The following is a 27,318-nucleotide window of genomic DNA, read 5'->3' on the forward strand; positions in this document are numbered from 1 at the left end:
ATTCTCAATTAGGTAGTTATAATTAGGAGTATTCGTTGTTTTTTTTTTTGAGGAAGTTTAATATATTTAGATTTTGAAAATATTAGTGAAATTAAAAAAAAAAAAAAAAAAGCATTAAACTATACATTTATTGTGAGTAATTTTTTTTATTAATACGAGGGAAATTTATATAATTTCATTTTAATATTTATTGATATAATTTTTTGATTAAATAAATATATATATTATATTCCGGGAATTGCTACATCACAATATAAGACTTGTATTCATTCCATATAAAAAAAACTAGTATTTGAATGTAAAAAACCACTGTTAATTTAATGTTGAAAATATGACTATGAAATCGACAGTCAATCTAATGCTCGGGGTAGCAATCGGAACAGCAATTGGCTATAAGCTGTATCCCAATATTGAAGGAAATAATCTGAAGCATAACCTATTAAAGAATATGGATATTCAGCATGTTAATATTGGACAGAAATATTTTTCAAAGAAGTTTAATAAGTATTCGGATAAAATTGTAAAATCTGTGACAGGCGGATTCTATCCATCAGTTAAACTTCCTAGTACTGAAAATCTAATTCTTAGAGAGTCTTATTTATCATCTGTTTCCTTTAGAGACAAAATACCCAATTGGGTAGCTGAGAAGATATCTAATGAAACTTGTTCAGGAAAAGCAAATAGGGCAGACTGTGTTTTCCAAGTAGACCCAGATGTTCCGTTGATTTGGAGTGCTGAAAACAAGGATTACTTTGCAAGTGGATATAGCAGAGGACATATGGCAGCAGCCGGCCAGCATAAAAATACAGAAACGGCCCAATCTGATACATTTTATTTATCTGGAAATATACTCCCACAAGATTTATCCAATAATGGAGCAGATTGGTACAGATTGGAGCTCATTTCAAGAGAACTTACAAATTATTATCAAGATGTTTATGTAGTTTCAGGCCCACTATTTGCTCCGAATTATATGCGTTCTAAGGACTTTAAAAAATTGGCACAAAATTTAGAAAGTATTAAAAAGGAAGATCCTCCAAAGGATGCGCTTGGCCAGATATGTGTTATACACAAGAAAGACGTTCTCGACAAGGCTAGAGAATTAGGAGATGAGAAAAAAATGGATCCAAACCTCATTGTTAAATCTGATTTGAAAGATACCCCAGTTAATACTGTTACTTATGAAGTAATAGGTGACAAGCTCGTCTCCGCTCCACCACATTTATTCAAAGTTATTTTAGCAGTCAATCCAAAGAAAGAAAAGGATATTGATGTTCCTCCTGTTGCGTTTGGAAGCTTCATTATGAAGAATGAACCTGAAAGCAAGAGACATCTAATTACTGAATACATGGTGCCTTTAAAAAGTATTGAAATTTCTACAGGCTTAGACTTCTCAGGTCTCAAAGAATTTACAATCAATTATCTAAAAGCTAATATATCAAGGAAAGATTTTAAAAAGCTTTTAAACTATGAAGATTTGGATGAATTTGAGAATATGTACAGCATTTGTAATGTTAAAGACACTCTAAGACATGGTAAAAGTGCTCAATCTATATGTAATGATGAGGACTCAGAAAGAGTAAAGTCTTGGAGGTATCTTGGGTATATTAAATTATCTAAAACTAAAAAAGAACTCGAAGACATATGGAATACCATCAAAAGCAACGGATATGATAAAGAAAATTTCTTCCTTAGAAAAGAATATGTAAATAAATGCAAATCTCTTGGAATTGAACCAGAGAAATTCTAAATTTTTCTACTAGTATCTTAATTTTCGTTTCATAGTACTTTTTTACTTTTCAATTGTAAGGATTCTCTTCATAATTCAACTTTATAGATTAATAATAACATGCAAAGCTTCCCGCCGTCTCTAATTAAAAAAAAAAAAAAAATATTCTGTATATTTATCCTTAACTTGAAAAAATTTCAAAGCTTATCTACATATTTCTTTAATAATATATACCAAATTGACATAAGTTAGCGGATTTTAACACTAATAAATTATTTTCCCTCTTAAATTAATACTAATACGCACTTTTGCACATTTCCTTCCGCCATTCACTTTTTTCCCACCAACGTCCTGTATCTAAAATAATAAGCAAAAAGACTGTAAAATAGGATCAATAATTATTAATTCAAATTTCCCGCCAAAATGGCATGACGATTTAGTTACCAAATATCGCATTAATTGTATTATGTGCGTTTCACCCAAGTATATTCTCTTTCTTTTGATTTATAGAAGAGAAAACTTAAAATCGTGAAATAGTTTGGAGAATTATATCCCAATTTTTTTAAATCTTCACTAAAGATTTTTATCAAGTTTAATTTTTCTACTAATTTTTATTACTGGGTATCTACGCTCATAAGCGTGAATGTATTGTTCAAAACAGAGAAAATTATTAAGGATTGGAGTTTTTTACTCAGCTCGTAGAATCTCCCGTAAAATCCGTTATATTTAATTGGATTTATCAATTTCTAATTTGATATCTTTGGAATTGAATGAGTTAAAGGATAAGAATAATATTAAAGATTTCATTGTTTCTAACAAATCTATTGAATATTCTTCCATTATATATATATATTATATATATATATATATATATATATTTATCTATTTATTTATTTATTTATTTATTTATTTATTTATTTATTTAAAGGTCAATATAAATCAATAATACTCAGAATTTACTTAGGTTAAGTTAAGGGGAAACAATTAAAGATGAATTCAGAACAATTAATTGAATCAGAAACTTCTGATGAAAATTATACTTCTTCAACAGACGAATTTGAAAGGATTAATACTAACAATGAAGATTTAAACACTAGTGTTGATACATTTCCATTAGGGATAGGTGGTTTGGAAGTCCCACATGAAAAAGAAGATTTTCGTAGAGTACTTACTCCTTTAAGTAAAGATCAGCTTGTAGAGTTATTAGCTGGTGCATGTATTGAGGATCAAAAAATTTTACAGAGAGTCTTTGCCGTAATTTGTGAAAGCAGATCCCATAGGCGTCTATATATAAAGAATTTGCCATTTTCTGCTAATACCGAGTCCGTAATAGAAGTTTTTTCTCAATTTGGAGATGTGGAAGAAGGGATTGTTCTCAAAAAGGATGGGAAATCTAGAGGTTATGCATTTGTAACTTTTAAAACAATAGAGTCAGCACTATTAGCTTGTAAAAACCCTGTGAGTATGAGTGGCAGGTTTTTGATGGTAAAGCTTGCAGCTGATCCTTTTCCATTTGAAACAAAAAGGTCAGATGCAATACGTAGAAAGCTTTTTGTTAGAAATTTGGGTTTTGAAACCAATGAAGATTCCTTATCGGAAGTTATGGGGCAATATGGAGAGCTTGAGGAGTCAGTTATTTTGAGGACAAAATCTGGGGAATCCAAAGGCTATGGGTTTGTGACGTTTGCTAGCTCTGAAGCTACAATTAAAGCACTTCAACAACCACACCACCTTATTGACGGAAGATTAGTTTTTGTACATCAAGCAATAGAGGGCAAAACACGTGTGACCAAAAATAAAGAAGTTTATTTGCAAAATAACTCAAAACAAACTTACGAGAATAAAGTTATGGAGAGTAAGGATCAGTTGCCAATGCCTTGCAATTTCGATCAAGTGGTACCACCCTCATCTTCACCGACTATTTCTGATTTACAATACGCCAACTCTAAACTTTCAAGAGATTCATTATTTTTACATTTTATGGAGAAGCCCAATTTAAGTAGTAATTTTGGCACGAAGTATTCTGGAGTTGACAGGGTCTTATTTGATAATGAATATCCTAACCCTGTTAATGGTATTGATTCAAATTTAAGTAATTTCCCTAATTTAACAGATGATTTTAACTTAATCAAAAGCGTTTCTTTAAATCAAGGTACTAGTAATAATAACAATAATAATAATATTAATAATATACGTTTCAATAAAGCTAAAGATCATCCAAATCTAAAGTTAGATCACTCTTGTGATTTTAATATTCCAAGTAGAGCCAACATTGATATGAGATCAACGAATGCCGTCCATCTTCCTAATAATGACGACCATTCTGAGAGAAATTATAATATTTTTGTTGATGAGAATATTTTTTCCAACGATCATATGAATAAGAATTTTGGAAGATGGTATTTATCAAATAACACAAAGGCCCGCTCGTTCCCGAATATGCATTTCAAGGCGCCAAATCAATCAAACTTGTCAGGAAATTTACCTTCTTCTATTAATTGGGCGATTTCTAATAATTTTAGAGAGAAAATGAAATCAAGAATGGAGGATATGAACGTATTAGATGCTGAATATAACGAGTTTGAGGACTTTATGTTTAACTCCCATTACAAAGAGTCACGCCAATGTCCGATTAATAAGTCACCTTCTTGGAATAGCTTTGCAGATAGATTTGGCCATGATTTTATTTCTAACAATCTGCTTCTAAAGGATAAACATATTAATAGAAAGTGCGACTTTAATCGGATCGCATATTCACCTTTGATTCTGGATAAAAAATTTACAGCCTTTTGACATGTAAAATTCATGATTGTAACAATAATTTTAGATTTTAACTATTTTTAAGTTAAAGCCGTAGATTCATTATTTGTGAAAACTTTAGTTTTAGTTTCCAAGATTGTTTCGATTTTTTAATTTTTTTGTTTTACCAAGTTTCATATTATTATTATTATTTGTTTTCATCTTAACTAAGAATCTTTGCTTGGTATCTATTTTTGCCTTGATAGATAACATAATAATTGTTGAAACTGAATTGCAATTTTGCATTGATAGGAATATGGTTTAAAAATACACACATACTACACTACTTTGAAGTTAAATGCTAGCTATTACGCTTTACATAATATAAAGAGGCAATATTAAATAATTACAAAGTAAAGTCCCAAATTTTAATCAATTAAAGAATAACTAAGTACAAAATAATATCAAATTCTATTCTGTTTTACTATTGACTTTCTAAAAAAAAAATATTTTTTCTTATACCCCACTTTTTTTTAGATTTTCCTATACCGGTATAATATTTAAATACCGGCATATAACTATGCAAGGAGACGGCGCCAAACGTATTGTCTTGAAAATGAAGTCAATTATGTGAAAAATAATATTAACAATTGTTATTGTTATTAATTATTACTATAAGTAAATGCTAAGAGTTAAAATTAGTTTTCAAGTTAAATAATATAATATTAATTAAATTTATTTATTTTAAATAAATAACANAGGAAAGAAAGACAAATTAAATTACGTCTTAAATAGCCTAAAATAATAGAAAAAAGTGACACAACAATCTCCAAGGTCAAATTGGAATAATTAATATTTTGTTTCCATTGAAATATTATTATTGAGGATTAATTTAGAGAGGAAAAATGGGAAGAGTTTACGGACGTGGAAAAGGTATTTCATCATCAGCTAAGCCATATAGAAGACGACCACCAACATGGATTAAGTTAAAGCCATCAGAGGCAGAAGATTTAATTACAAAGCTTGCCCGTAAAGGTTTGACCCCATCTCAAATTGGCGTTACTTTGAGAGATTCTCATGGTATTCCAATGGTCCAATCTTTAACAGGTAGTAAGATTTTAAGAATTTTGAAGAAGAATGGTTTAGCTCCAGATATTCCAGAAGATCTCTATTTCTTGATCAAGAGAGCTGTTTCTATCCGCAAGCACCTTGAGAAATTCAGAAAGGATACTGCTGCTAAATACAGATTGATTTTGGTTGAGTCTAGAATTCACCGTTTAGCTAGATATTTTAAGCGTTCAAAGCAGCTTCCAGCCAACTGGAAGTATCAAGCTGCTACTGCCTCTACTTTGGTTGCATAAGTTTCTTAATTTTGTTATAACCAAACTTCCAAAAGAGATTTCATAATTGGTAAAAGAGATAAAGGCTCTTTCATTGATTTATTCTTTTTTATAGATTCTGAATATTCTAAGATTTATTTACTAAATAGTTAGCTATTTAATATTAATTAGAAGCTGGTTTTAGTTTAATAAATTTCTAATTGACTTTTTCTCAATTTTCTTTTTAGTTTTAAAATCACTAAATGACTATTTGTTTGGATTTTGAAAAGAGACAAGTTGTGTTATCTATAGGTTGAAATATATTATAAATCTATTATAAGCTAAGATTGAAAATTATAGAATAGTCTAATGAAGAATATCTAATTAATGTTATTAAAATAACATTAATTAATAACATTAATTTATTTTCTTATTTATTAATGTAATAAATCCATTTAAATATATAAATCACTTCCTTTATTAAATTCAAATATATAATTCCCTCTATCTTCTATTACCAAAAGAACCACGAGATTTATTATCAAAATTGCCTCCACCTGATAAATTTGTTGTAGATTTATTTCCAAATTTAGGACCAGAAATTGGATTCACTCTTGGTGGATTTTGTTTAGGAGTATCATCTATTAATAAGGCATCTAGTGGTAAAGAGTCTGGTAATATAAAGTATCTGATAGTATTTCCTCTTACAGTAATTTGAGAAAGACTAACAGGATTTCTGTGTTTTACACTCATTTTTACATTCTTTAAATAAGTATTCATAGACATATCCACAGTTACTATTGTTCCTTGAATAATTGTTCCATTCTTTAATTCAATTACTACTGAATTATTGACTAATTTCATAAGGAATCTAATTAGTTTCATTTTTCTTCTACTGGTATTGTGAATTAACCAAATCTATATATACTCTTAATTTAACTTAAATAAATTTACATTTAAAAACAAATAAATATTTAATATATCAATGTATAATGTACTTCACAATGCTCATAAATTTATAATAAATATCATAACTGATTATGAATTTACTAAAAATGATCCCAATTAATCAAATTGTATTATTTTGACTAAATAAAAAGTAATCAAATTTCAAGAATTATGAGGGAAATTAAATTATATTGAAATTTAAGTTTATTTAAATAATTTGAATTGTTTCTTTATTATATAAATATATTATATTAAATATATATTTTTTATATATTGAAATATTTTTTTCTTCTAATTTAACATTGTAAATATTTTCATTTAACGCCAATAAATGAGGGGGGTAACTGCCGGTATAGGCGCCAAAAGTGTGTAGTTTTTATTATTAATCACAAAATTATTAAATAAAAAAATAAATTTTAAATTGAAATATTAAAACAATTTAAGTATTCCACACAATAAATAAAATCTTCATTATATTAATAATAGTTGTAATAAAGTAAAGGGGGAAACAACAAAGTTGAATTAAATTTATGCATTTATAATAAAGTCCATCTAGGTTTTGAGAATATAATAATAAAGATGAAGTTAAAATTGGCTGTATTGAATTTAATATTATTATTAGTAATTGGAATTAGAGGAGATGAAATTAATGCTTCTATTAATGGACATAATAGAGCTCAAAGGCATGCAAAACCTACAGCTTCAGCATCTTCATATACACCCCAAAAGCATCATCCCACAGTTTCTGTGAATTCTGAGAAAAAAATTCAATCTTTTGTTAAAGAGCTTAATGATAACAATTTTGAACATCTTACACAATCTGCAACTGGATCAACAACTGGTGACTGGTTTGTGTTATTTTATCTTCCAAATTGCCAACAAAGCCAAATGTCTTTAGTAGAGTTGGATAAACTTTCTGTAATTGCTAGAGAAAGTTTAAATGTTGCAAAGATTGATGTTTCTAAAAATCAACAATTAATTAACCGCTTTGGAATTGTTGCTGTTCCTTCTTTTAGATTCTTTAGGAATGGAAAGATGTACACTTATACTGGTATGAGAAATGCTGAAGTAATTAAGGCTTTTATTTGGAACAAAGACTATAAGAAACTAACTCCTCAACCAGTTCCTGACCCTCTTAGTACCCTTGATATTATTATTTCTGAAATCAAACACACAATTAACGATATCAATAAATTAATCAAATTAGCTCCTTTAGTTACTATCATTATCTTACTTATTGGTTTCTTTACTGGAATTGGCGTGACCAATATTTTCTCAAGAAACTCCAATAGATCCAAGACTACTACTAGCAATAATAGAGTAAAGCGTGATAAGTACTCTGATGATGAATGTGAGGATCACGAAGAAGAAGAAGAAGAAGAAGAGGAAGAAGAAGAAGAGGAAGAAGAGGAAGAAGAGGAAGAAGAGGAAGAAGAGGAAGAAGAAGAGGAAGAAGAGGAAGAAGAAGAGGAAGAAGAAGAGGAGGAAGAAGAGGAAGAAGAAGAGGAGGAAGAAGAGGAAGAAGAAGAGGAGGAAGAAGAGGCACCAAAACAACTCAAGACTCCACAAAGAGGCAGAAGAGCTGCAGAAAACATTGCGAAGGAGGATGATAGATTAAATAATACTTATAATACAAGTGTAAGGAGATCAAATCGTCTAAAAAAGCTATAGATATTATGGAACAGAAAAACCCTGTCAAAGTAAATTAAATTAACTAGCCAAGTGTACATCTGAGGGAAGGAAGAGAAACGGATTTTTTCCCTGTCTTGGTCTACATTCAAGGTAGACAGCTGTTGTCAATAGAGATGGCAGTATTACTCTAATTTTAAAAAATAGGTACGCTTTAAAGTTACTATTCGGCTTTGATCGAAAGACTTTTTCTTATTCTTGTATTCTTTCTTTTTTTCTCATCCTCGCTATGCCCACACTCTTTTTCCTTTCCTTTACGGAGTGTTCAGAGCCCGCCTAAACTTATGCATGCATTTCTCAGAGAGTGAGAAAAAAAAAGTACTCTATTCGAAGAAAATCCTGAAGAAAGGAGAGTACCTTACGAAGAACCCAAAAATACTTGAAATGATCTGGATAACCAATAGGTAATAAACTAACTGCCTTTCTGTTAAAGGGCCCGTGACCTCCAAAACCAGATTAAGAAGAGTAAGATTCTTAGAAGATTCTAGCTTTCCTGTCTTTTTATTTAGTTTAGGAACTCTATGTCTTGGGCAATGAACAATTCCAAAGAGTTGTGGAATTGAAATAATAAAGTTCAAAATTTGTGGGAGAAAGAAAAGAAGAAGAGTCTTTGAAAAATGCCCCAAAATACTTACAATAGCAAAACAAGCTCCTGCAAAGTAAGTATAAGTATCGCCAACAAATACCAAAGAAGGATACCTGTTAAAATGGAATAGCGACAGACTTGAAGCTGTAAAGGGAAGTAAGAGTAAAATTGAAAAAAAATGGTGGTTTGATTTAAAGCTGAATTGCCAATTTGGTAGTATTGTAAGCATCTCAATTATGTTATAAACAATTATTGAAGCTGAGATTATTATCGATTGTCCAACTTCTAGACCATTCACTCCTGCATATATATTTATGGAATTTGTACAAAATACTGTCAGGCATAACATATAAAGGTAATAAAAATACCCCAAATCTATCAAAATCCTTGCTGAATAGTCTCCACCTGTCTGAAATAAAGGCAAAACTATTTGAGTACCTCCATTATAAGAAACCAAAGTTGGTAAAGCTGCAAATACTGGTAATACCATCTTATATCTCCATTTCAAATTTAATACATCATCCACAAATCCAAGAAATGTCATCATACAAATTGAAAACAATCCTGAATTATACTCTAATAATTTTACTGGATCATTACTAAATAGAATTTGGCTGCAAATTGCTGTCATCATAAACATACTTGCCGGTACTATACCTAATGATTCTGGTATCTTCTTCTCTACTATATCTTTTTTATCTAATATTACAAGTTCATTGTTTTTACATTCATTTTCTTCCAATAAATTCGTCTTTGAATTAATGTTACTAATACTGTCACTTCTTTTGTTAATGTCTATTCCAAAAAGACCATTCTCAAGAAGTTTCTCTCCGAATGTTGGAATCAATTTGCTACAAACCAAATAAGTTAGCAAAGAAGATATTGAACATATTAGTGTATGTAGAAAATAACTTGTTTTGAATAGAGAAATATTTGTAATCACCAATAATATAATTAATATTGTTATTATAACAAATTCTCCACTTCTTTGAAATTTATTATTATTTACCATTATAATTAAGGCTTTAAAGAAGAAAAAAAAATCTGAAATTTTCTATTACTTCAAATCTTAATAAAATTATTTTAAAAACAAAAAAAGATATATCTTTCTTTATTAATTATTTAGTTTTCAATTCCTTTAATAATCACGTTTTGCTTCTCTCTTAATAATTTATCAATCATTCATTATACTGACTTGGAAGATATATTCAATAGTTCATAAACTATTTGGTACAAATTCAAGCTTCTTTTTATTATGATCAACTTATTAGCTCATTTTATTATTATTGCAATAATCTTATTCTAATTTCTGACTGTTTTCCTTTATATTATTTCCAGTAAATCAGCCAGTATTTCTCCTTATATTAGCACACAAACCTGAACAATTTGTCTTTTTTTCAGCCTTAATTACATTACTTTCTTATGTTATTTAATTAAATTTTTATAATAAAATAAATATTGACCAATTTAAAGCTTAAACAAAAAAAAACCCTCCAGACTTTTTTCTTCTTTTTCCCCCCCTCAACATTTTTTTTTCTCTTCTCTCTCTTTCTCTTTCCCCCCCCTCCACTCAAATGAACAGCCATGCAATAATTCAATTTCTAGCTTGGCCAGGGGGATAAAAATAAAATGATCCTTGATTTTTGTTAGTTAAACCTTCAACATACATATATCTTTTGACTTCTTCAGATCCTCCAGATTTCCCACAATAATAGTTAACATGATAGTTACTTCTTCCTAATTCATTAACATACTTATTATTAGGTTTGATAAAATATTCGGGATATTTTATTTGAGTATGATTATCTCCACCATTATAGTAGTAACTGCTGGTATTAACGTTATTACTATTACTGTTACTAATATTACTAAAATCCCGAATATTCGAATAATTATTGGATGTTGGGGAATTAGAATTACTACCCAAATAGTAACTGTAATAGTTTTTGGTATTATTAATAGGTTCTAAACTTTTAGGTGAAATATGATTATAATCTTCATATTCGTAATTGTATTTGGGAGTATTTTCTATAATTACTTGACTGTTTTTTGGGATGTTATAATTATTTTTTGGACTAAATACTTTAATAGATTCTTCAGAATTACTTTCTGGATAATCTTTTATATATCTTCTACTAGTTTCTTGAGTAATAATATCATATCTATTATTACCTGGCTTAATGTATCTTTCCCTATTGTATTTAATATTTGAGCTGGTACTATTTTTAAAGTTATGATCAGTTTCTATTTCAACTTGATCATTGTTAGCATATCCAGATTTTAATCTTTGAGCTTTTTTGACTAATCTAGTATTATCAAGAATCTTATATATTTCATTTCTAAATATTGAATCAACTTTTTTATCTTTTTCAAGGAAATTGGTTGTTTCAGGAACTTGAGAAGAAGTTGATTGATTTTGATCTTCTTTAATATGCTCAAAATGGGTGTTAACACCTTTTTCTTGGTAATTATTATTAAATTTTGGAATAATTTCTGTGTTAACTGAAGCATCTAAAAATATCTTAGGATTAAAAATTTCATGTGTTGGTAGTATTTCTTCTATGACAATATATCCTTCTTCTTTATTTAAAGACGGTCTTTCATTAATATAATTAGAAGAATCAGGCTGAATATCATCAAATTTTACTTTCAAATCAATATCTTTTTTAGTATAACTTTCTTCTTGATTAAATATAGAGATTTTGTTGTTAATTTCTCTAAATTTCTTATTAAGCTTATTATTAATTCTATAAAGTTTATTAAACTGTTTAATTTTATTAACTTTACTACGAGAATGTTGAGTCTTTAAAGCTTCAGATATAAATTCAGAAGATATGTTTGGATGATCATTTTTTCCTGAACAACATTCTAATGCTTGAAAAGAATAACCCACCATACCATGTTGATTCTTGACTTGTTTCTCAGAAATAAGCATTGTATTCTCAAATAAGAATTTGTCTGAAGATATACTCATAAACAATGAATCATCAATCTCTTGAATACTAACTTGTTGATATAAATGAGGATGATCTTTGTGTAAATCTTGTTGAAGTTGAAAATTAAAGTGTGTATCCTTTTCTTCAGCTTGATTTTCAAGGCTATTCATATTATATTCATCAGAATTAAGATTTGCATGAGTATGTAAGTTATTAAATAGCTCATTATACTCGTCAATATTTAAATTAGTATTCAAGATTTCATCTTCCATTCTTTCAACCATTGTTTGAGTAGTGTCAAAATGATTTTGATGTAAAAGATGAGTTTCTTCCTCTTCTTTTTCTTCTTCTTCTTTATTAATAATCGAATTATATTCATTTAAGGAGCTTTCCATTGAAGCTTGAATTTCATGATTAATTTCTATATGCTCTTGATCTGGAGGCTTTTCAATTGTTCCATGGAAGATATTAAGACGATTAGAGTCAATAATTTCTTGGATTAAAGAAATCTCTGAGAGATCTGGAATTTGTATGATATTTGTATGATCTTGCTTGTTTGCTATGCTGATATGGCTTAATTCTTCCATAATTGTATTTGAATCTGTTGCTATATTTTCTAGTATCTCATCCAAATGATTTGTTTCAAAATTAATCTGATCAACTTCTTTTTGTTGATCTTCTGAATAATTTGAATTACTTACAATATTTAAGTAATTTTGTTCGTCTTCTTTGCTATTTTGGTTCTCTGTCTCTTTTTCTTCTAATTCTTTTTCTTTGTTTTCCTGATACTCCTTTTCGTCTTCCAATTCTTCTTTGTTTTCCTGTTCTTCTACTTTGCTTTCCTGATCCTCTTTTTTGTCTTCCATGTCATTATTTTTCTCCGGTTCTTCTTTGTTTTCCAAATCTTCTTCTTTGTTTTTCAGTTCACCTTTTTCGTTTTCCAGGTCATTCCTCTTTTCCAATTCCTCTTTTTCGCCCTCCAATTCTTCTCCATTTTCCATGCCATCCTTTTTATCCAAATTTTCTTCCTTTTCCGTCTCTTCTTCTTTATTTTCCTTCAAATCTTCTTCCTTGTCTATCTCTAACTTTTCAACAGGATTCAATTCTAACTCTGAATCAAGTGAATTAACTTGTAACTCTGGATTTATTATGTTTGTTTGAGATTGCTTATTTTCCTCAATAATCTCCTTTTCATTATCTTCTTGTAAAGTGACTGAAGTATGATCTTTATTTCCTTCTTCTGATAAAGTTTCTACCAAAGGAAGATGTATTTCTTCTATATTGGTTTCTTTTTTCATTTTTCCATGAATAACATTCAGAGGTAATTGATTCTTATCATTATTTTTTTCCTTTTCAAAGCAATCAACATCTTGTTTTATATCAACATTTTCTTCTTTATTAATCTCTGAATACAAAACAAATTCATTCTTCTCTTCCTTATTATCTTCCTCTTCTTCAGTATCATGAATATAAAATTCTGAATCAGAAACTTCATCATTTAAAAAACTACTCTTCTTCAGTTCATCAATTGGTTGATTAGAATCAACATTTAAATCATTATTTGTTTTCCTCCTTTCCTCTAATTCATCCAAACTTACTGGCTTTACATAATCCCAAATAGAGTTTGCAAAATTATAAATAATTTGTCTTTTGGACTTCCTTATTGGAGTGCTTACCAAAGAACCATTGTGAGAATTACTCAATTTTGTACTTGTATTCATAAGAATTTCCTGATCATTTATATTACCATAATTATTCAAATGACTTATTATTTCTTGAGATTTGCTTCTTTTTAAATCTTCTACTTTATTCAATTCCACTTTTTCATCAAGTGATTCATTATTATTTTCAAATGTCTTATTCTCTTCTAATTTTACATTTGAATTATTAATCTCTTTAGTATTCAATTCAACTTCTTCTATATGACTTTTAAGCAACTCAGATTCATCATTATCCTTATTTTTACTCTCGCCTTCTATAGTTTTTGACTCACTTTGTTTTCTCTCCAATTCATCCAAACTTACTGGCTTTACATAATCCCAAACAGAATTTGCAAAATTATAAAGCATCTTTCGTTTAGAAAACTTTTTTGGTGAAGAAGATTCTGATTTACTTACTTCTTGAATACTATCGTGATTCTCTTCTTTTTTTGTAGATAAATCCATATCATCTAATGATGAATTAACAATTTCCAATAAATTTCCATGTTTTTTGTCTTTTACTACATCATCATTCTTTTTTATGTCATTAATAAATTGATCATTAATATCATCATTTTTCTTTGGTGTTAATTCTTTTTCTTTCTTAATTTTGTCATCTAATATTTCATCAAACAAATTTTCATATGTATCTATCTTTTCTTCAGGTTTTGTAAGATCAATAACAACATTATCTTGTTTCAAATTATTAATAATCTCTTCATGTTTCTCTTCAACTATATCCAATAATTCATCATTATCTGAAGAACTACTACTTTCACTAGAATCTGTATCAAACGAACTATTGTTATATTCACTTACACTTCTAAATGAGTCTTCCAAACTTAAAAAACTATTAGTTTTTACTTCTTTATCATCATTTCCATCTTTGATTAAACTTTTGAAATTATTGGAATTTGCAACCATTTTCTTAGATAATTCTCTTATCATCTTTAATTCATCATTTTCTGTTAGAGTTGTTGATTTCTCTTCTTCAGACTTATTTTTATTCTTATTCAAAGACTTTCTTTTTTTTTCTGCTTTTTTTAATTCTGATTTAGTCATTAATTTCGTCTCTTTTTCAAAATTCTCATTTTCATTATCATCAGAATTTATAGAATTCTTTTTGATCTTTCTTCTTTGCTTATAACTTAAATCATCTAATTCAAATATTGGCTTTGGCTCCAAACCTACGTCACTAAATGATAACTTTTTTGAAGATTTGGCCTTTTTTAATTTGGACATTTTTTTTACCAATTTCCTCCCTTTAAGTTGAATATTTCAACACTTTTTTTATATGTAAAATTGGTCTTGCAAGTTAATTAATTCAACTATTTGTTATTTTAAATCATACATTAATAACCTTTAAATATTTATTATTAATTATCTAAATGTAATTTTCTCTCAGATTATTTCCACATATACATATATATATATATATTTTTTTTAATTTGGTTTTCCTTAGTTAATCTTGTGCAAATAACTTATTCCTTAATATTATATTCTTTCATTTAATTCTGATGTATTGCTTTAATACATTAATGCATATTCATTTAATATATCCAACGTTATTTGTCTTTAATTTATTCAATTCTTTCTTTATATTGTCGTTTGACTTTTCAGTCTATTTCTAATTACTTCTTTCTTTTATATTTAAACATGGTACCATATTTATTTTTTTTACTATTAATAAATACATGTAATTTTTGGCGCCGACTCAATGCAATTTTGATCAGGCGTATTTTGTCTTAAATTGACTAAGATAACAAAAATTGATTTGTTTATTATTCTTTATCTTTTTTCTTACATATGGTTGAATTTAGAATATCCTTTGCTTTCTCTTTAATATATCACTTGAATTCTTGTTATATTCTTTTTGATTTAAGTTTCCTTTCAAACTCATAGTTTGTAGTTATAATATAATAAATGTCAAAAAAAAAAAAATTCTTTTTTTAATTAATTAATTAAATAATAAATTATTGTCATTTCAGGCCCTTCTTATTATTATTCAAGTTTTAATTTTATGTGGACAATTTAGTTTACATTGCATGCAAATTGTACATTCACGCAATACCGGTATGCAATAAAAAAAACTTTTTTCTCTGAATGTTAAAAAAACCGCATGCAAAAAAAAATGAGAAAAGAGGTTTTAAATATGAAAATATATTTGTTTTTTCTTAAAACAGTTATAAAATCTAAGTTTTGAAATTTTGATATTGTTGGTAAATAATGCCAATATATTATTAATTTTCACTTATTTATTTTATTAATTGAAAAGCCACCTTAAGCGGCTCTTAAAATAAATAATTCTTTAATATTTTTGAAGTATTGATATTTTTATCTTCTTCATACTCATCTCCCTCATCTTCACTCTCATATTTACTCTGATTTTTTATAGGATATGATATCATAGACTTTGATGAAACTTGCTTAACCTGAGAAAGATGACCTTTATTATTAGAATTTAAAGTTTCATCATTTTCTATGTCTTCAGAAGTAGTATCAGTATCAACATCACTATTAACGGCTTGATGTTGATTATAAAGCATATTATTTCTTGCTTGATTTCTCATTTCTTTGAATTTTTCAAATGGATCTTTTTTTACTTTATTTTGCTCAACCGACTCCTTTGACTTCTCCTCTTTCAAATTTTTACGTTCATTTTCTTTGGCTTCATTTTCCATTTCTTTTGCTTGTTTTTTCTGAAGACGCTCTTGTTTCTTTCTTTCTTGTTCTTCTCTTCGTTTCTGTCTCTTTAGTTCCTCCTCTCTTTTTTTCTCCAGTTCTTTTTGTTTCTTTAACTCCTCTTCTCTTTTTTTCTCTTGCTCTTTTTGTCTTTTTAACTCCTCTTCTTTTTTTATTTCTTCTTGTTTCATTTTCTTCTCCATTCTTTCTTGCTTCCTTTTATTTATTTTCTTTTTTTTCATACGTTTTTCTTTAGTAGATACTCTCTTCTTCGATTTTTTTTTGTCATTTCTTGTACTCTTTTTGTTTTTCCTTTGCTTCTTTTGCTTTTTTTTCTTATTCCTAGATTTACCTCTTTTTCTTTTCATCAATTCTAAAATTGAGACTTGTGAAGAATATTTGACGAGGCCTTTTTCCTCCACATCTTTTTCCAAGCTTGTAATATAAATCAATATTATTGCAATTAATAGCCAAAACTTTGAAATATTCATTTCCTCCTCTTTCTTAAACGAGTTATTATTAAAGGTAATAAATTATTACTTGTATGAATATCTTTCTTTTGATCTCTATATTATATGCATGTGAATTTATTAATACTATTAAAAGAGGGAAACATTTTCGAAATTCATTCCCACATATTTAAAGTACACAAAAGAAAAATATTACATGCATGCATACATGAATTCAATTTTTACATAAAACTACATGCAAAACTTAAGAGTGAGCATGATGAACCAATCAAATTAAAAAAAAAAAAGAAATAAGAAATTATGTAAGATTTAAATTTCTCTATATTGTGTGGAAAAATCTAAATAAAATTTTTCCTCTTCTTTGTTTTTATTGCAATTCATTTTCATTTCATGTTTAATTTGCTTAATTGTTAAGCAGTCATGGCATTTTTAAATAGCAAATTTAGTTTGGCGCCAAATCCTCGTCTTGTCGATTTGATTAAAAATATTAAAAATAAAAAAAAAATTATTTTCTGTTTTTTAATTGAATATTTATAAAATGAATTTTAATAAATAAAAAAAGTAATTTATAATTTATTAATGTAATTAAGCAGCAAAGATGTGTTTGTTAATCAGATCTATTATAATCTGATGGTATCTAAAGACTAATAAGAAATTAAGTTATGAAACTTGGAAAAAACTAAATATCCAGGTCAAAAATGACAATTTTCGTTATAAATCGAAAATAATAATTTCCGATTTTATTCATATTCTCCATATAATTTGGACTGATGTTTATTAAATAAAACATTTTTATTGCTTTATAATTTTACTATTATTTTTATTATATTTACTACCAAATATTTTTAATTTGTATATTTCAGACGCATAACCATCTAATATAAAGTTGGCAAATTATTTAGATGATATTAAAATGATGATAAACAAAAACAATTTGGGTAATTTGCGTCTGAAATTTAATAAGATGCATAACGTTTTTTTTTATCTGATTAATTTTCATTTTAATAAAAAGCCAAGCTCTAATTGGAACAAATCACTGATATTTTATAACATGAAAATATAATGTTACATTTCTATTCTATATTTTTATGTTCACGACAAAGATTTAAAAATGATTTCAGAAGATTATTTTATGACCAATTTGAAAGCTTGACAAAAAACTTAGTGTTTATTGCATGTTGATTGTAGCATATTAATTTGACAGATGCCCGCCTTTTATGTCTAGATATTTATATCCATGTAAATCTCAAAATATAAAATAAAGTGATTGAAGTTAGTTTGAAAATATTTTTATTATTAGATAGTTTTCTTAGATTTAAAAAATATTTGAAATTATGTATGAGGATAGTTGTTGATACTTTGTATAGGAAATCAAATATTTCACGGAGAAGAGTGTGAGAATTGAAGACAGTTCATCAATAACTAATTCATCATTATTGAACTAATAATTATGAATTGTACTTTGCCCATTTTAAAGTATAGCAGAGAATTACAACAAGATCTGCTACTCAGAAATTATGACATTCTGTGGGATGTAGACTTAGGAGGGAGCGAATTTTGTAGAGTAAAACTGGGCGTTCGCAAATACAATGGTGAATTGGTTGCAATAAAGATAGTAACAAAAACGTTCTGCAGTAACTTTGAAAAGGATGTTGTGTTATATATCCAAGACAAATTAACAAGTAATACATCTTTATCCGAACCATTAAATACGAAAAGTTACAATGAATATTTTCCAAAAATTTTTGATACATTTGAAGATATTGATTTTATTTACATTGTAATGGAATTGAGTTTTGGTGGTGAGCTTTTTCATTTACTGGTTAGATCTGAAGATAAATTAAGCGAAGAAACTGTGTCACTAATTTTCTCTCAAATTTGTAGTGCTTTAAAAGCTCTTCATTCAATAGGAATAATGCATGGAGATATTAAAGCAGAAAATATTACGTTTTCTAAAGAAAGCCGGCTTGATTCAATAAAGCTATTAGACTTTGGAAATTCTTGTCTGATGTTAGCTAACGAAAAATCAAGCTTGGGAAAAAATAATGTAGAAACACCAATTTATAATCAATGTTTTGTATTTAATGATTCAAAAAGAGAAATCCAATTTAATCAAACATATTTTGACTTTTGGTCTTGTGGAAAGCTTCTATACTTGATGCTTACAGGCAAATATCTCGAAATAGATTTTTTTGAATGTTTTGACTTTAGTGATAGTACTAAAAAAAAGCTATTTGAGTCGTCAGAATTAAAACTTTGTAGTGACCTTGCTAAAGATTTGTTATATAAGCTTCTTTCATATAGTTTTTATCAAAGTGAATCACTTACAATGGACAAAGTTTTGTGTCACCCGTGGTTTAATTTGGCTAAGAATACACCAATAATTAATCATCATATATATCCACACGACGAATTAATCAAAGTAATATCTTGAAAAAAAAAGTTTGATGAGTAATTTATTAATAATATTTTTATATATTAATATGCTTTATAGTTTTTTCAATGTTTAAAAGTTATTGATTTAATTGTCGAAGGGGACGAACATGTATCAGTATTATATTGAATAGACTCTGACGATATATTATTTGAAATTGCTGTGAATAGTTCTATTTGATCTGGAGATTGAAGTTGATTATATAGACTACGACTTATATCTGCTTGAGAAGATACTGGGCTCGATAAAGGACTTATAAAATCTTTTTTTAACCTAAATGGGATTTCCAAAGTTCTTATCGGGTATTTTTCTCCTTCATTATATTTTGATTGCCTTCCTGCTTCTAAAGTATTCTTAAATTTTGTATTTACGTTTTCTGTCAAGGGAATTCTCAAATGACTTATTTCACGACTATCAAACCTCTTTATTATTGATTTTATTGCTACTGCAAGTAGTCCTAATATTGGAGCTGAAATAAGTAGTGACAATATCAATATTGTAAAAATTATTCCATTCGAGTAATTAGCAAGCTTTGTTGAATTGAATGATATTTCTAAATTCCCAATCCAGAGGACTTTTTCCTTTAATACATACAAATTGCTTGAAAGTAAATTACTCATCGAAACGTGATTATCCTTACAAGAAATTTTGTAATTGATAGAGATATTACTGTTATTTTCGTTGATAATCATCATGTTTATTATTGAAAATAATTTATAATTACTTGAAAATTTGTGTAAATAATTGAATCCTTTGTTTTTTTATACATTTTCAATCATCTCCAAATCACGAAATTCATTGTTTTCTTTATCAAAAATCTTAATAATCAAAGATTTTCCGTCACTTGATCTTGTATATATATTAATTGAATACTTCCCTAAGCATTTAATTATTTTATTAAATGAAATGTTCAAATAAGTAACAGAATTGCGATTAACTATCAAATTATTGCTTTTTTTATCAGTTTCAATGACAGAAACAGTATTTTTTTCAAAAAATCTTGTTCCATTTTCGTACTTTGTACATGATTCGGGGTTAATTACCTTATTTTCCTTAGAATTTTCTTCCAAATTCTTATATTCATCCTTAATCCAAAATGTATTTGGTGGTACTATCTTAATTAGCAGATAGTATTTATCACTTTCCAATTTCCCAAAGAATCTAATTCCAAAATTAATAAATAGAGATAATCCCAACTCATTTGAAAGAAGTAAATATCTATTCAAGTGAATCATTTGATCATTGTAAATATTGTGGGCGTTAAACAGCGTAATAAATTGCTGATCAAACTCTAAATAGTTAATAATTGGAATATTCAAGCTTGCAAGAACATTAAAGTATTTCATTTTGTCACCATACATATATTTTTCTGAATATTTATAATTACAAATGTGATCTTCACTTAATAATAAATAGTCATTATTGATGCATTGAGTAAATTCACAAAAGTTATTAAAGTGATAAAAATTTAAGCTTGGAAGGTAATTTCCATAAATACAACTTAAATTAATACTCGAAAGTTTTTTAGGCATTATTTTTGGAGAATCTTGAAAATTTCCTAAATAAAGTTGAATTCTTGTTTCTTTTAATGCTTGCACAACCCGATTAATTTGCAATCCAGAAATTGCATCATTCACAAAATCTCCAGATGTTCCTGCAATTGACTCCATTATTCCAAAAAAGTGGGAACTTAAATATATATTTTCTAAAGGCAATAACTTGTTTGTGTGTGTTTCATTTTTAGTCACTTGACTTGTTTTGTCCAAAAGTATATATCCATTATATTTTGAACATTCAAGAAGATCTGCTGCATCAATTGGGAATAAGGTCTTGTTACTTTTATCATTGAATTCAATGACTTTTGTTTTATTTTCATGGTGAAATTTGGTATCATGAGCAATTCCGAACTTATTTTCTAATATAGAAAATAATAACAGAATAGCAAAATAGTACACACCCAGAAAAATCATTCATTGAGTTTGAAGCAGTTTTATTTTAAGATTAAAATATGTTCCAATGTTTCTTAAAAATAGAAATCCAATATTCTTTTTAGGAACACTAATCTTAAAATTTATGTTACCCCAATTAGTACTCGATACTAGTGATGCGCCAATTATTTAAATTATTGAAAAAAAAAAATTCTTAAATATTACTCGCTTTAATATTATTAAGAATTGTCGATTTTGTGTGTTTAGAAATATAAACACTTTTTAATACTTGCTCTGACAATAAAAGGTAATTCTCTGGTTTTATCCTGGTCCAGTTTAACAGACTAAAAATCAATTCAATAATTAATCTTTATATATATATATATATTTTCTCCCATCGCTGATTCACTCTTAAAAGTTTTAAGTATGAAAAAGTCAACAAATAGCAAGACCCCAAACTCAGAAGTTTCCAGTCCAAAGGTTCCAGCATCAAATAATATATTGGATGTATTTCAAGAAATGAAACAAGCCTATTTCTCAAAAGTTCCTGAAAATATCCAAATTTTGGATTCTTTTATATTATTTATGGCTTTAATTTCCATTATTCAAATTATTTATTGCCTACTTATTCGAACAACTTATCCAATAGACTCTCTGATTGGCGGAGTGTTTTGCACTACTGGAACAGCTCTTTTAGTCTCTGCCCTCAGAATTCAATTAACTTGCCCTTCATATTTTGGTGACGTTTCTCCAAAAACTGCATTCACTGATTTTGTCATTTGCTGCATTGTATTCTTTATTGGATGCGCATCTGTATTAGTATAGTTGTTCACTAAATACTTATTGTTATTTCTTTTAATTAATTTGTCATATTAAACACCTATTAAACTAATCATTTTATCTCAAATATATTAAAAAAATTCTTTGGCCTCAATTAAGTAAAGTTCCTAGAATTAAAGAAAAAAGCAATATTTACATGAAGTTTTTTTCTTATGTGGATAGAAATTATGCAAGTTATGCACGTACCGGCATTTGCATGCAGAACTAGCAAATAAAAACCCACATAAATAATACACGTAATATGATTTTAAAAAATTATTAAAAGAAAATGAATTAAAATTTTCATTAAATAGATAACATCTTTTTTTCTTTTTTTAAAAATTTAAATAGATAGTTTGAAGGTTTTAATTGGAAGTAATGAAAAGTAACGTATAAACCACAAAAGAACCGAATTATTCACGAAAGTTATCGAGGAGAAATTTGAATTTAATATCACACGTAAAAAAAAATCTGACTTTTGAAAACAGTAATAGCATGAAAAAAAAATAGATCAGGTTAGTTTGGGAGAATATATTAAAAAAAAAAAAAGAAAGTTAAAGCAATTCATAGTAAGACATTAAATATAAGAAAGATTATTAATTTCTTAAGCAAACTATCACAACCAGGCTTAATTGGAAAGTTTTTAGAGAATTATGTTGCAAAATCAAAACAAAAGACAAATTCAATGTGTATGCTAATATAGACTGATCTTTAAAATGGCGCCTTGTGGGACAATTGGATACTGGAATGCCCGCATGAATGCGTTAAATGCTAATTGTCAGTTAAGCTTCAAGATCGGGAGGAAAGGAATTAAATCAGAAAATAGACAAATAAAGTAGTTGTAAGACTACAACTGCGAAATAATACCAGAACCTTTTGATTAGTGGTGGAAAGATGGATTTGGCGAGAGATTATTTATCCCGTTTACGAAGTAAATGTGGCGAGGACACAGAACTTTATCAAGAATTTCTCAGAATAATGAGAGATTTTAAGCATGGAAGCATTAATGCAAGAATGGTTATAGATCAGGTTGCAGAGCTATTTAAAAAAGATACAAGTTTGATAGCAGAGTTTAATAATTTCCTTCCAGAGGAACTTAGACTTCAAATTCCTCAAAATGATTGTGAATATGCAGCAGCCTTTGTTAAAAAAGTCAAAGATATCGCACCTGCAATATATAATGATTTTCTAATGTTACTAAGTAAATATAAGGATGGAGAAAAGTCAGTTAATGAGGTTTGTGAACTATCATCTTCTCTTTTTGCATCATATCCTGATCTACTCGAGGAATTTGTATTATTTATTCCTGAGCTTTCGGGAAAGACAGAATCTTTGATATCATCAAACAAACAGTCTACCGAAAAGAATTTATCCGATTCTCAGAATGATTATTTAGATAAATCTGAATTCTTAAGTTATTTGGCTAGCACTGTACACTCAATTTCAACAAAGAGTGAACCACCAAAGGTGGTAACAAGAAAAGCTTCATCCAACCTTCCATATGAAATGACAGTTGTTCCTGAGTTGGACAGAATATTAGAGGACCAAAAGAAGAGACTTTCAAATGCAGAGGAAGGCAGTGGAATAACTGATAATTTAAAATCAGAAGGAGTTAATCAAGGAATAGTTAGTAATGAAAAAGGATATTCTACTCAGAAAGCTGCACCTCAAAGCTATTATTATAACCCAGAGGATATGTCCATTTGGGAAGCGGATTATCGAATCTTTGAAGAGGTTTACATAGCTTTTGGTGAGAACTGTCAAGATTATTATCAAGATTTTTTGAAGCTTATACACCTTTATACAAGAGGAGTATTAACTGTTGTAGAAACTTTATTAGCTCTTGAGTTCTTCTTCCCAATGGATAGTGGAGATCTACCTTATGAAGTGAAAAGAATGATAGTACAGAGAGAGTCAGCAAGGAGGAAATATTCGTATTTTTGCTGTAATTTTGCTCAGCTGGATTATACAAACTCTGCTAGGAATGGTAGTAGTTACCTTCATTTACCTAAAGACTATCCAATAGCGTCATGTACTGGAAGAATTAAAAGCGATCAGGAAAATTTGAATGATAAATGGGTAAGTATCCCTCAAGGATCTGAAGATTTTTCATTTAAGCATATGCGTAAAAATGTTTATGAAGAAAATCTTTTTAAATGTGAAGATGAGAGATTTGAATTGGATATGGTTATTGAAAATAATAGATCAACAATAAACGCCTTGGAACCGATAGCAGAAGAAATTAGCAAGTTGTCTCCCGAAGATAAAAAGAATTTTAAACTAGTTAAACCACCATTTTCAATTATTCATCTCAAGGCAATTTCTAGAATTTATGGCGATAATGGGCCTGAAATATTGGAATTACTTAAAAGGACACCATATAGTTGTATCCCAGTAATTTTGAATCGACTTCGTCAAAAGGATGAGGAATGGACTCATGCAAGACATTTAATGAATCAAGGTGTATGGAGAGATATTCAAACTAAGAATTATTTTAAATCCTTTGATCATCGTTCATTCTATTTCCGACAAGTAGATAAGAAAAACACAAATGTTAAAGGGTTCCTATGCGATATTAACAAGGCTTATATGCAAAATAGAAGGATTGAAACTGAATCACATAATATTACAGAAACTAATTCTGAGAAAGTTTCAAATCAGCAAGTTGATTCTCAAAATTGTGAAAAAGATAATCAGATTAAGGAAACGGGAAATGATAAAACTAAAAATATTCCTCTTAGATTCAAAAATGAGTCCAATAGTTGGAGCGTGGACTCAGAATTTACATCTCAAATGCCAGATTTGGAAGTTCACAAGGAAGTAATAGAACTTATTAGCTTTACAATTTATCGTCAGGCAAATGGCCCAGCAGCTGGATCCAAAGCCAGAAACTTTTTACAAAGATTTGTCCGTTCATTATTCTTACAAACTGGATATGGCTCTTTAGATAATGGATTAGTCACGTTAAAAGAGTTGCAAAGCGAAGGAACATCTTTTAAGGCAGGAGTTAGTAAAAGCATTCAAGGTGGGTCTTCTAATAGTAGTTTTAGCTCATCTTCACTTAGTGGAGCAGGTGAAAAATCTTTACTTACTGTGGAAGCTTATGTAAATGCAGTCACTGAAGGTAATGGTTCAACAGGATCCATTTCATTTAACGGTAATTCGATGTCTAGAGGAAGAAGGATGACCAGAAATCATTTAAGGAAGTCAAATATTTCAGGTCAGATTTCTGAAAATGTCAAGGGTAAATCACAATCAGGGGATTATGCTAATGATTCAGAGGATCAGAATGCTTCAAAGATTACAGATTTGGTGGCTGGGGTTGGTGAATCTGCTTCAGTTGATGAGACAAATGGAGGCGGAAATTCTTCAAACTCAAATGGTTCAGAAAATGCTTCTTCAAATGAAGAAAATGATTTGAGTACAATATTTAAATCATTTTCTTCGACTTATGATTGCAGAGGTGGACTTAAGTATATTTGGAATGATAATTGTAAGGTAAATTGGCATAGTAATAATTTATCTCCAGATTGGTTTTATTCAAAAAAGGTACAATATAACAGCGAAGGAAGAAGAATAAGTATGGAGCCTTTGGATATTGGCGAACTAAATACATCATCAACCTCCAATGATTCAGAAGATATGGTTAGGTATATTATGGGTAATGATCATGTTTGTTGTTTTATGAGATATTACCAGATAATATATGAGCGTTTGAAAAAGGCAAAAAGTACTATAGAGCAACGCGAGCAGAATCCTCTTCCATTCCAAAGATGGTCTCCAAATGGTCCTGATGTTCCGAGACCAACGTACAAACAAGTGATTTGGTGTTGCTTTGGACTTTTATCTGGAGAATTAGAGCTCAGTTTATTTGAAGACATTTGTAGAGATGCAATGGGGAATGATTCATATTGGCTTGGAACAATAGACAAGGTGTTGCAGGGTATTTCGAAGGTGGTTATACATATAGTTAATGATTTAGCTACTTGTAGATTAATGGCTATGAACTTGGCATACAGAGATACAGTTTTTGATCATTATAAGAAGTTAGAGGAGTTTATAGCAGCATCTAGGTCATTACTTCCAACAATTCAAACATCATTCTATATTATTACTTGGTCCCCTGGTAACTCTGTATTGAAAATTAGGATGAGACAGTTGGAGGATTATTCAATGACTTTTGTACCTTTTATTCAAAATGACTCGAATAATATTGAAAACTTGGATGAACAAATGAAAATTAATGACCAAAAAGGGGAGATATATTCATCTGATTCAGCGAAAGGAATACTGGAAGAAAATCAAGTGACAAATTTAAGTAATTTTAATGAATTAAATCAGGAATCTAAACCTGAAGTAGAAAAAGAAGGCATAGATAAAGTAGAAGAGGAGAATTCAAAGACTGTTAATGAAAATCATGACGATGATCAAAATTCTAAATCGGCTAGTAGTGGCTTAAAATTATTATCTGAAATGAAGTTATTGCCTCCAGAAAAAGCATTAAAAGACTTAGGAATGGAATCAAACCAAATCGAGGTTGGACAAGCTGTAGATTTAACAAACCATGTAGAGCTTTTACAGCAGATTTTAGTTCATCAATTAAGTAATGTTAGTGATGAGGCTATGGAATCTTCTGAAACAATAAAACTGAACCAATTTTCCGATAAAGAAAACGCTAAGATATCCAAGTTATTATTAAATAATCCCGTTTCATTCTTTGTATGTATGGAGCAAACCTTTGTAAAACCCTTATTATATTATTCACCAAAAATGAAGTTTATCGCAAAATTGGCAGCTTCTGCTCAATGGTTAGGATTCTTACCAGATAATAGTCATAGAGATATTGCAAGATCTCCATCAATACTTCGCGAATCCACTTCGACTAATTCCATAAGAAATAATGCTAATGAGCCAAGAAAAGCGAACCGTCGTGGCTTATTATCTGCTGAAAACCAAACTCAGACAGATGATGATAAAGGACATTGGTCTGAGGAGTCAGCTGAATCAAATAGTCGAACGATGATATCTACTAATGCTGGGCGAAAAGGAACAGGAAAGAAGAGAACTAGGGGAATGCCAAGCGATATTGTTACTGAGATTGATGATCTGGATATTAGAGTAACGAGAAGAAGAGCAGGAAATGCTTCAAAAGGTGGATTCAGAAGGTAGTAATTAAACTAAATTACTAAACGATAGCTTTGCTATTGGAATTGGAATAAAAGTGAAGAAGGTATCTTGAATCTGTGTTTATTATATACAAAACAACAAATACTACCATTACTACTACTACTACTACTACTACTACTACCACTGTTATTACTACTATACTACTATTAATA

General features: G+C 28.6%; 13 protein-coding genes and 1 non-coding gene across 14 annotated transcripts; 8 read left to right on the forward strand and 6 right to left on the reverse strand.

Moving 5' to 3' along the window:
• Nucleotides 1–331: 331 nt before the first annotated feature.
• Nucleotides 332–1,750, forward strand: cgd5_2190 (Nuc1p like endonuclease G; the record flags this gene model as incomplete). The annotated part of the gene is made up of 1 exon (XM_626157.1): nucleotides 332–1,750. One exon carries the CDS (start codon nucleotides 332–334, stop codon nucleotides 1,748–1,750), a length of 1,419 nt encoding a protein of 472 aa, XP_626157.1.
• Nucleotides 1,751–2,719: 969 nt separating this feature from the next.
• cgd5_2200 (T8M16_190-plant like protein with RRM domain) lies at nucleotides 2,720–4,522 on the forward strand (the record flags this gene model as incomplete). Its single annotated transcript, XM_626158.1, has 1 exon — nucleotides 2,720–4,522. The coding sequence occupies one exon, from the start codon at nucleotides 2,720–2,722 to the stop codon at nucleotides 4,520–4,522; it is 1,803 nt and encodes a 600-aa protein (XP_626158.1).
• An 842-nt stretch (nucleotides 4,523–5,364) lies between these two features.
• Nucleotides 5,365–5,829, forward strand: cgd5_2210 (40S ribosomal protein S13; the record flags this gene model as incomplete). The annotated part of the gene is made up of 1 exon (XM_626159.1): nucleotides 5,365–5,829. A coding segment is annotated over one exon (465 nt), but the record flags the coding sequence as incomplete, so codon positions are not given.
• Nucleotides 5,830–6,291: 462 nt separating this feature from the next.
• On the reverse strand, nucleotides 6,292–6,705 carry cgd5_2220 (small nuclear ribonucleoprotein D1. SM domain containing protein; the record flags this gene model as incomplete). The annotated part of the gene is made up of 1 exon (XM_626160.1): nucleotides 6,292–6,705. A coding segment is annotated over one exon (414 nt), but the record flags the coding sequence as incomplete, so codon positions are not given.
• A 609-nt stretch (nucleotides 6,706–7,314) lies between these two features.
• Nucleotides 7,315–8,406, forward strand: cgd5_2230 (membrane associated thioredoxin; the record flags this gene model as incomplete). The annotated part of the gene is made up of 1 exon (XM_626161.1): nucleotides 7,315–8,406. One exon carries the CDS (start codon nucleotides 7,315–7,317, stop codon nucleotides 8,404–8,406), a length of 1,092 nt encoding a protein of 363 aa, XP_626161.1.
• A 341-nt stretch (nucleotides 8,407–8,747) lies between these two features.
• cgd5_2240 (DPAGT1 like N-acetylglucosamine-1-phosphate transferase) lies at nucleotides 8,748–10,022 on the reverse strand (the record flags this gene model as incomplete). The annotated part of the gene is made up of 1 exon (XM_626162.1): nucleotides 8,748–10,022. One exon carries the CDS (start codon nucleotides 10,020–10,022, stop codon nucleotides 8,748–8,750), a length of 1,275 nt encoding a protein of 424 aa, XP_626162.1.
• Nucleotides 10,023–10,604: 582 nt separating this feature from the next.
• Nucleotides 10,605–14,924, reverse strand: cgd5_2250 (hypothetical protein; the record flags this gene model as incomplete). Its single annotated transcript, XM_626163.1, has 1 exon — nucleotides 10,605–14,924. A coding segment is annotated over one exon (4,320 nt), but the record flags the coding sequence as incomplete, so codon positions are not given.
• A 1,013-nt stretch (nucleotides 14,925–15,937) lies between these two features.
• On the reverse strand, nucleotides 15,938–16,861 carry cgd5_2260 (Low complexity hypothetical protein; the record flags this gene model as incomplete). The annotated part of the gene is made up of 1 exon (XM_626164.1): nucleotides 15,938–16,861. A coding segment is annotated over one exon (924 nt), but the record flags the coding sequence as incomplete, so codon positions are not given.
• An 846-nt stretch (nucleotides 16,862–17,707) lies between these two features.
• cgd5_2265 lies at nucleotides 17,708–17,789 on the forward strand (the record flags this gene model as incomplete). Its single annotated transcript has 1 exon — nucleotides 17,708–17,789. It is a non-coding gene; the product is annotated as a snoRNA (small nucleolar RNA).
• A 459-nt stretch (nucleotides 17,790–18,248) lies between these two features.
• On the forward strand, nucleotides 18,249–19,232 carry cgd5_2270 (maternal embryonic leucine zipper kinase; the record flags this gene model as incomplete). Its single annotated transcript, XM_001388237.1, has 1 exon — nucleotides 18,249–19,232. The coding sequence occupies one exon, from the start codon at nucleotides 18,249–18,251 to the stop codon at nucleotides 19,230–19,232; it is 984 nt and encodes a 327-aa protein (XP_001388274.1).
• Nucleotides 19,233–19,297: 65 nt separating this feature from the next.
• On the reverse strand, nucleotides 19,298–19,927 carry cgd5_2280 (hypothetical protein with possible transmembrane domain within N-terminus; the record flags this gene model as incomplete). Its single annotated transcript, XM_626165.1, has 1 exon — nucleotides 19,298–19,927. One exon carries the CDS (start codon nucleotides 19,925–19,927, stop codon nucleotides 19,298–19,300), a length of 630 nt encoding a protein of 209 aa, XP_626165.1.
• Nucleotides 19,928–19,993: 66 nt separating this feature from the next.
• cgd5_2290 (hypothetical protein with signal peptide) lies at nucleotides 19,994–21,202 on the reverse strand (the record flags this gene model as incomplete). The annotated part of the gene is made up of 1 exon (XM_626166.1): nucleotides 19,994–21,202. One exon carries the CDS (start codon nucleotides 21,200–21,202, stop codon nucleotides 19,994–19,996), a length of 1,209 nt encoding a protein of 402 aa, XP_626166.1.
• Nucleotides 21,203–21,523: 321 nt separating this feature from the next.
• Nucleotides 21,524–21,985, forward strand: cgd5_2300 (DAD1/Ost2 like dolichyl-diphospho-oligosaccharide-protein glycosyltransferase, epsilon unit; the record flags this gene model as incomplete). The annotated part of the gene is made up of 1 exon (XM_626167.1): nucleotides 21,524–21,985. A coding segment is annotated over one exon (462 nt), but the record flags the coding sequence as incomplete, so codon positions are not given.
• Nucleotides 21,986–22,843: 858 nt separating this feature from the next.
• Nucleotides 22,844–27,148, forward strand: cgd5_2310 (Sin3 like paired amphipathic helix containing protein; the record flags this gene model as incomplete). Its single annotated transcript, XM_626168.1, has 1 exon — nucleotides 22,844–27,148. A coding segment is annotated over one exon (4,305 nt), but the record flags the coding sequence as incomplete, so codon positions are not given.
• Between the last annotated feature and the right edge of the window lie 170 nt (nucleotides 27,149–27,318).

The sequence above is a fragment of the Cryptosporidium parvum genome, chromosome 5 (assembly GCF_000165345.1).
Source record: "Cryptosporidium parvum Iowa II chromosome 5, whole genome shotgun sequence".
Classification (NCBI taxonomy): domain Eukaryota; phylum Apicomplexa; class Conoidasida; order Eucoccidiorida; family Cryptosporidiidae; genus Cryptosporidium; species Cryptosporidium parvum.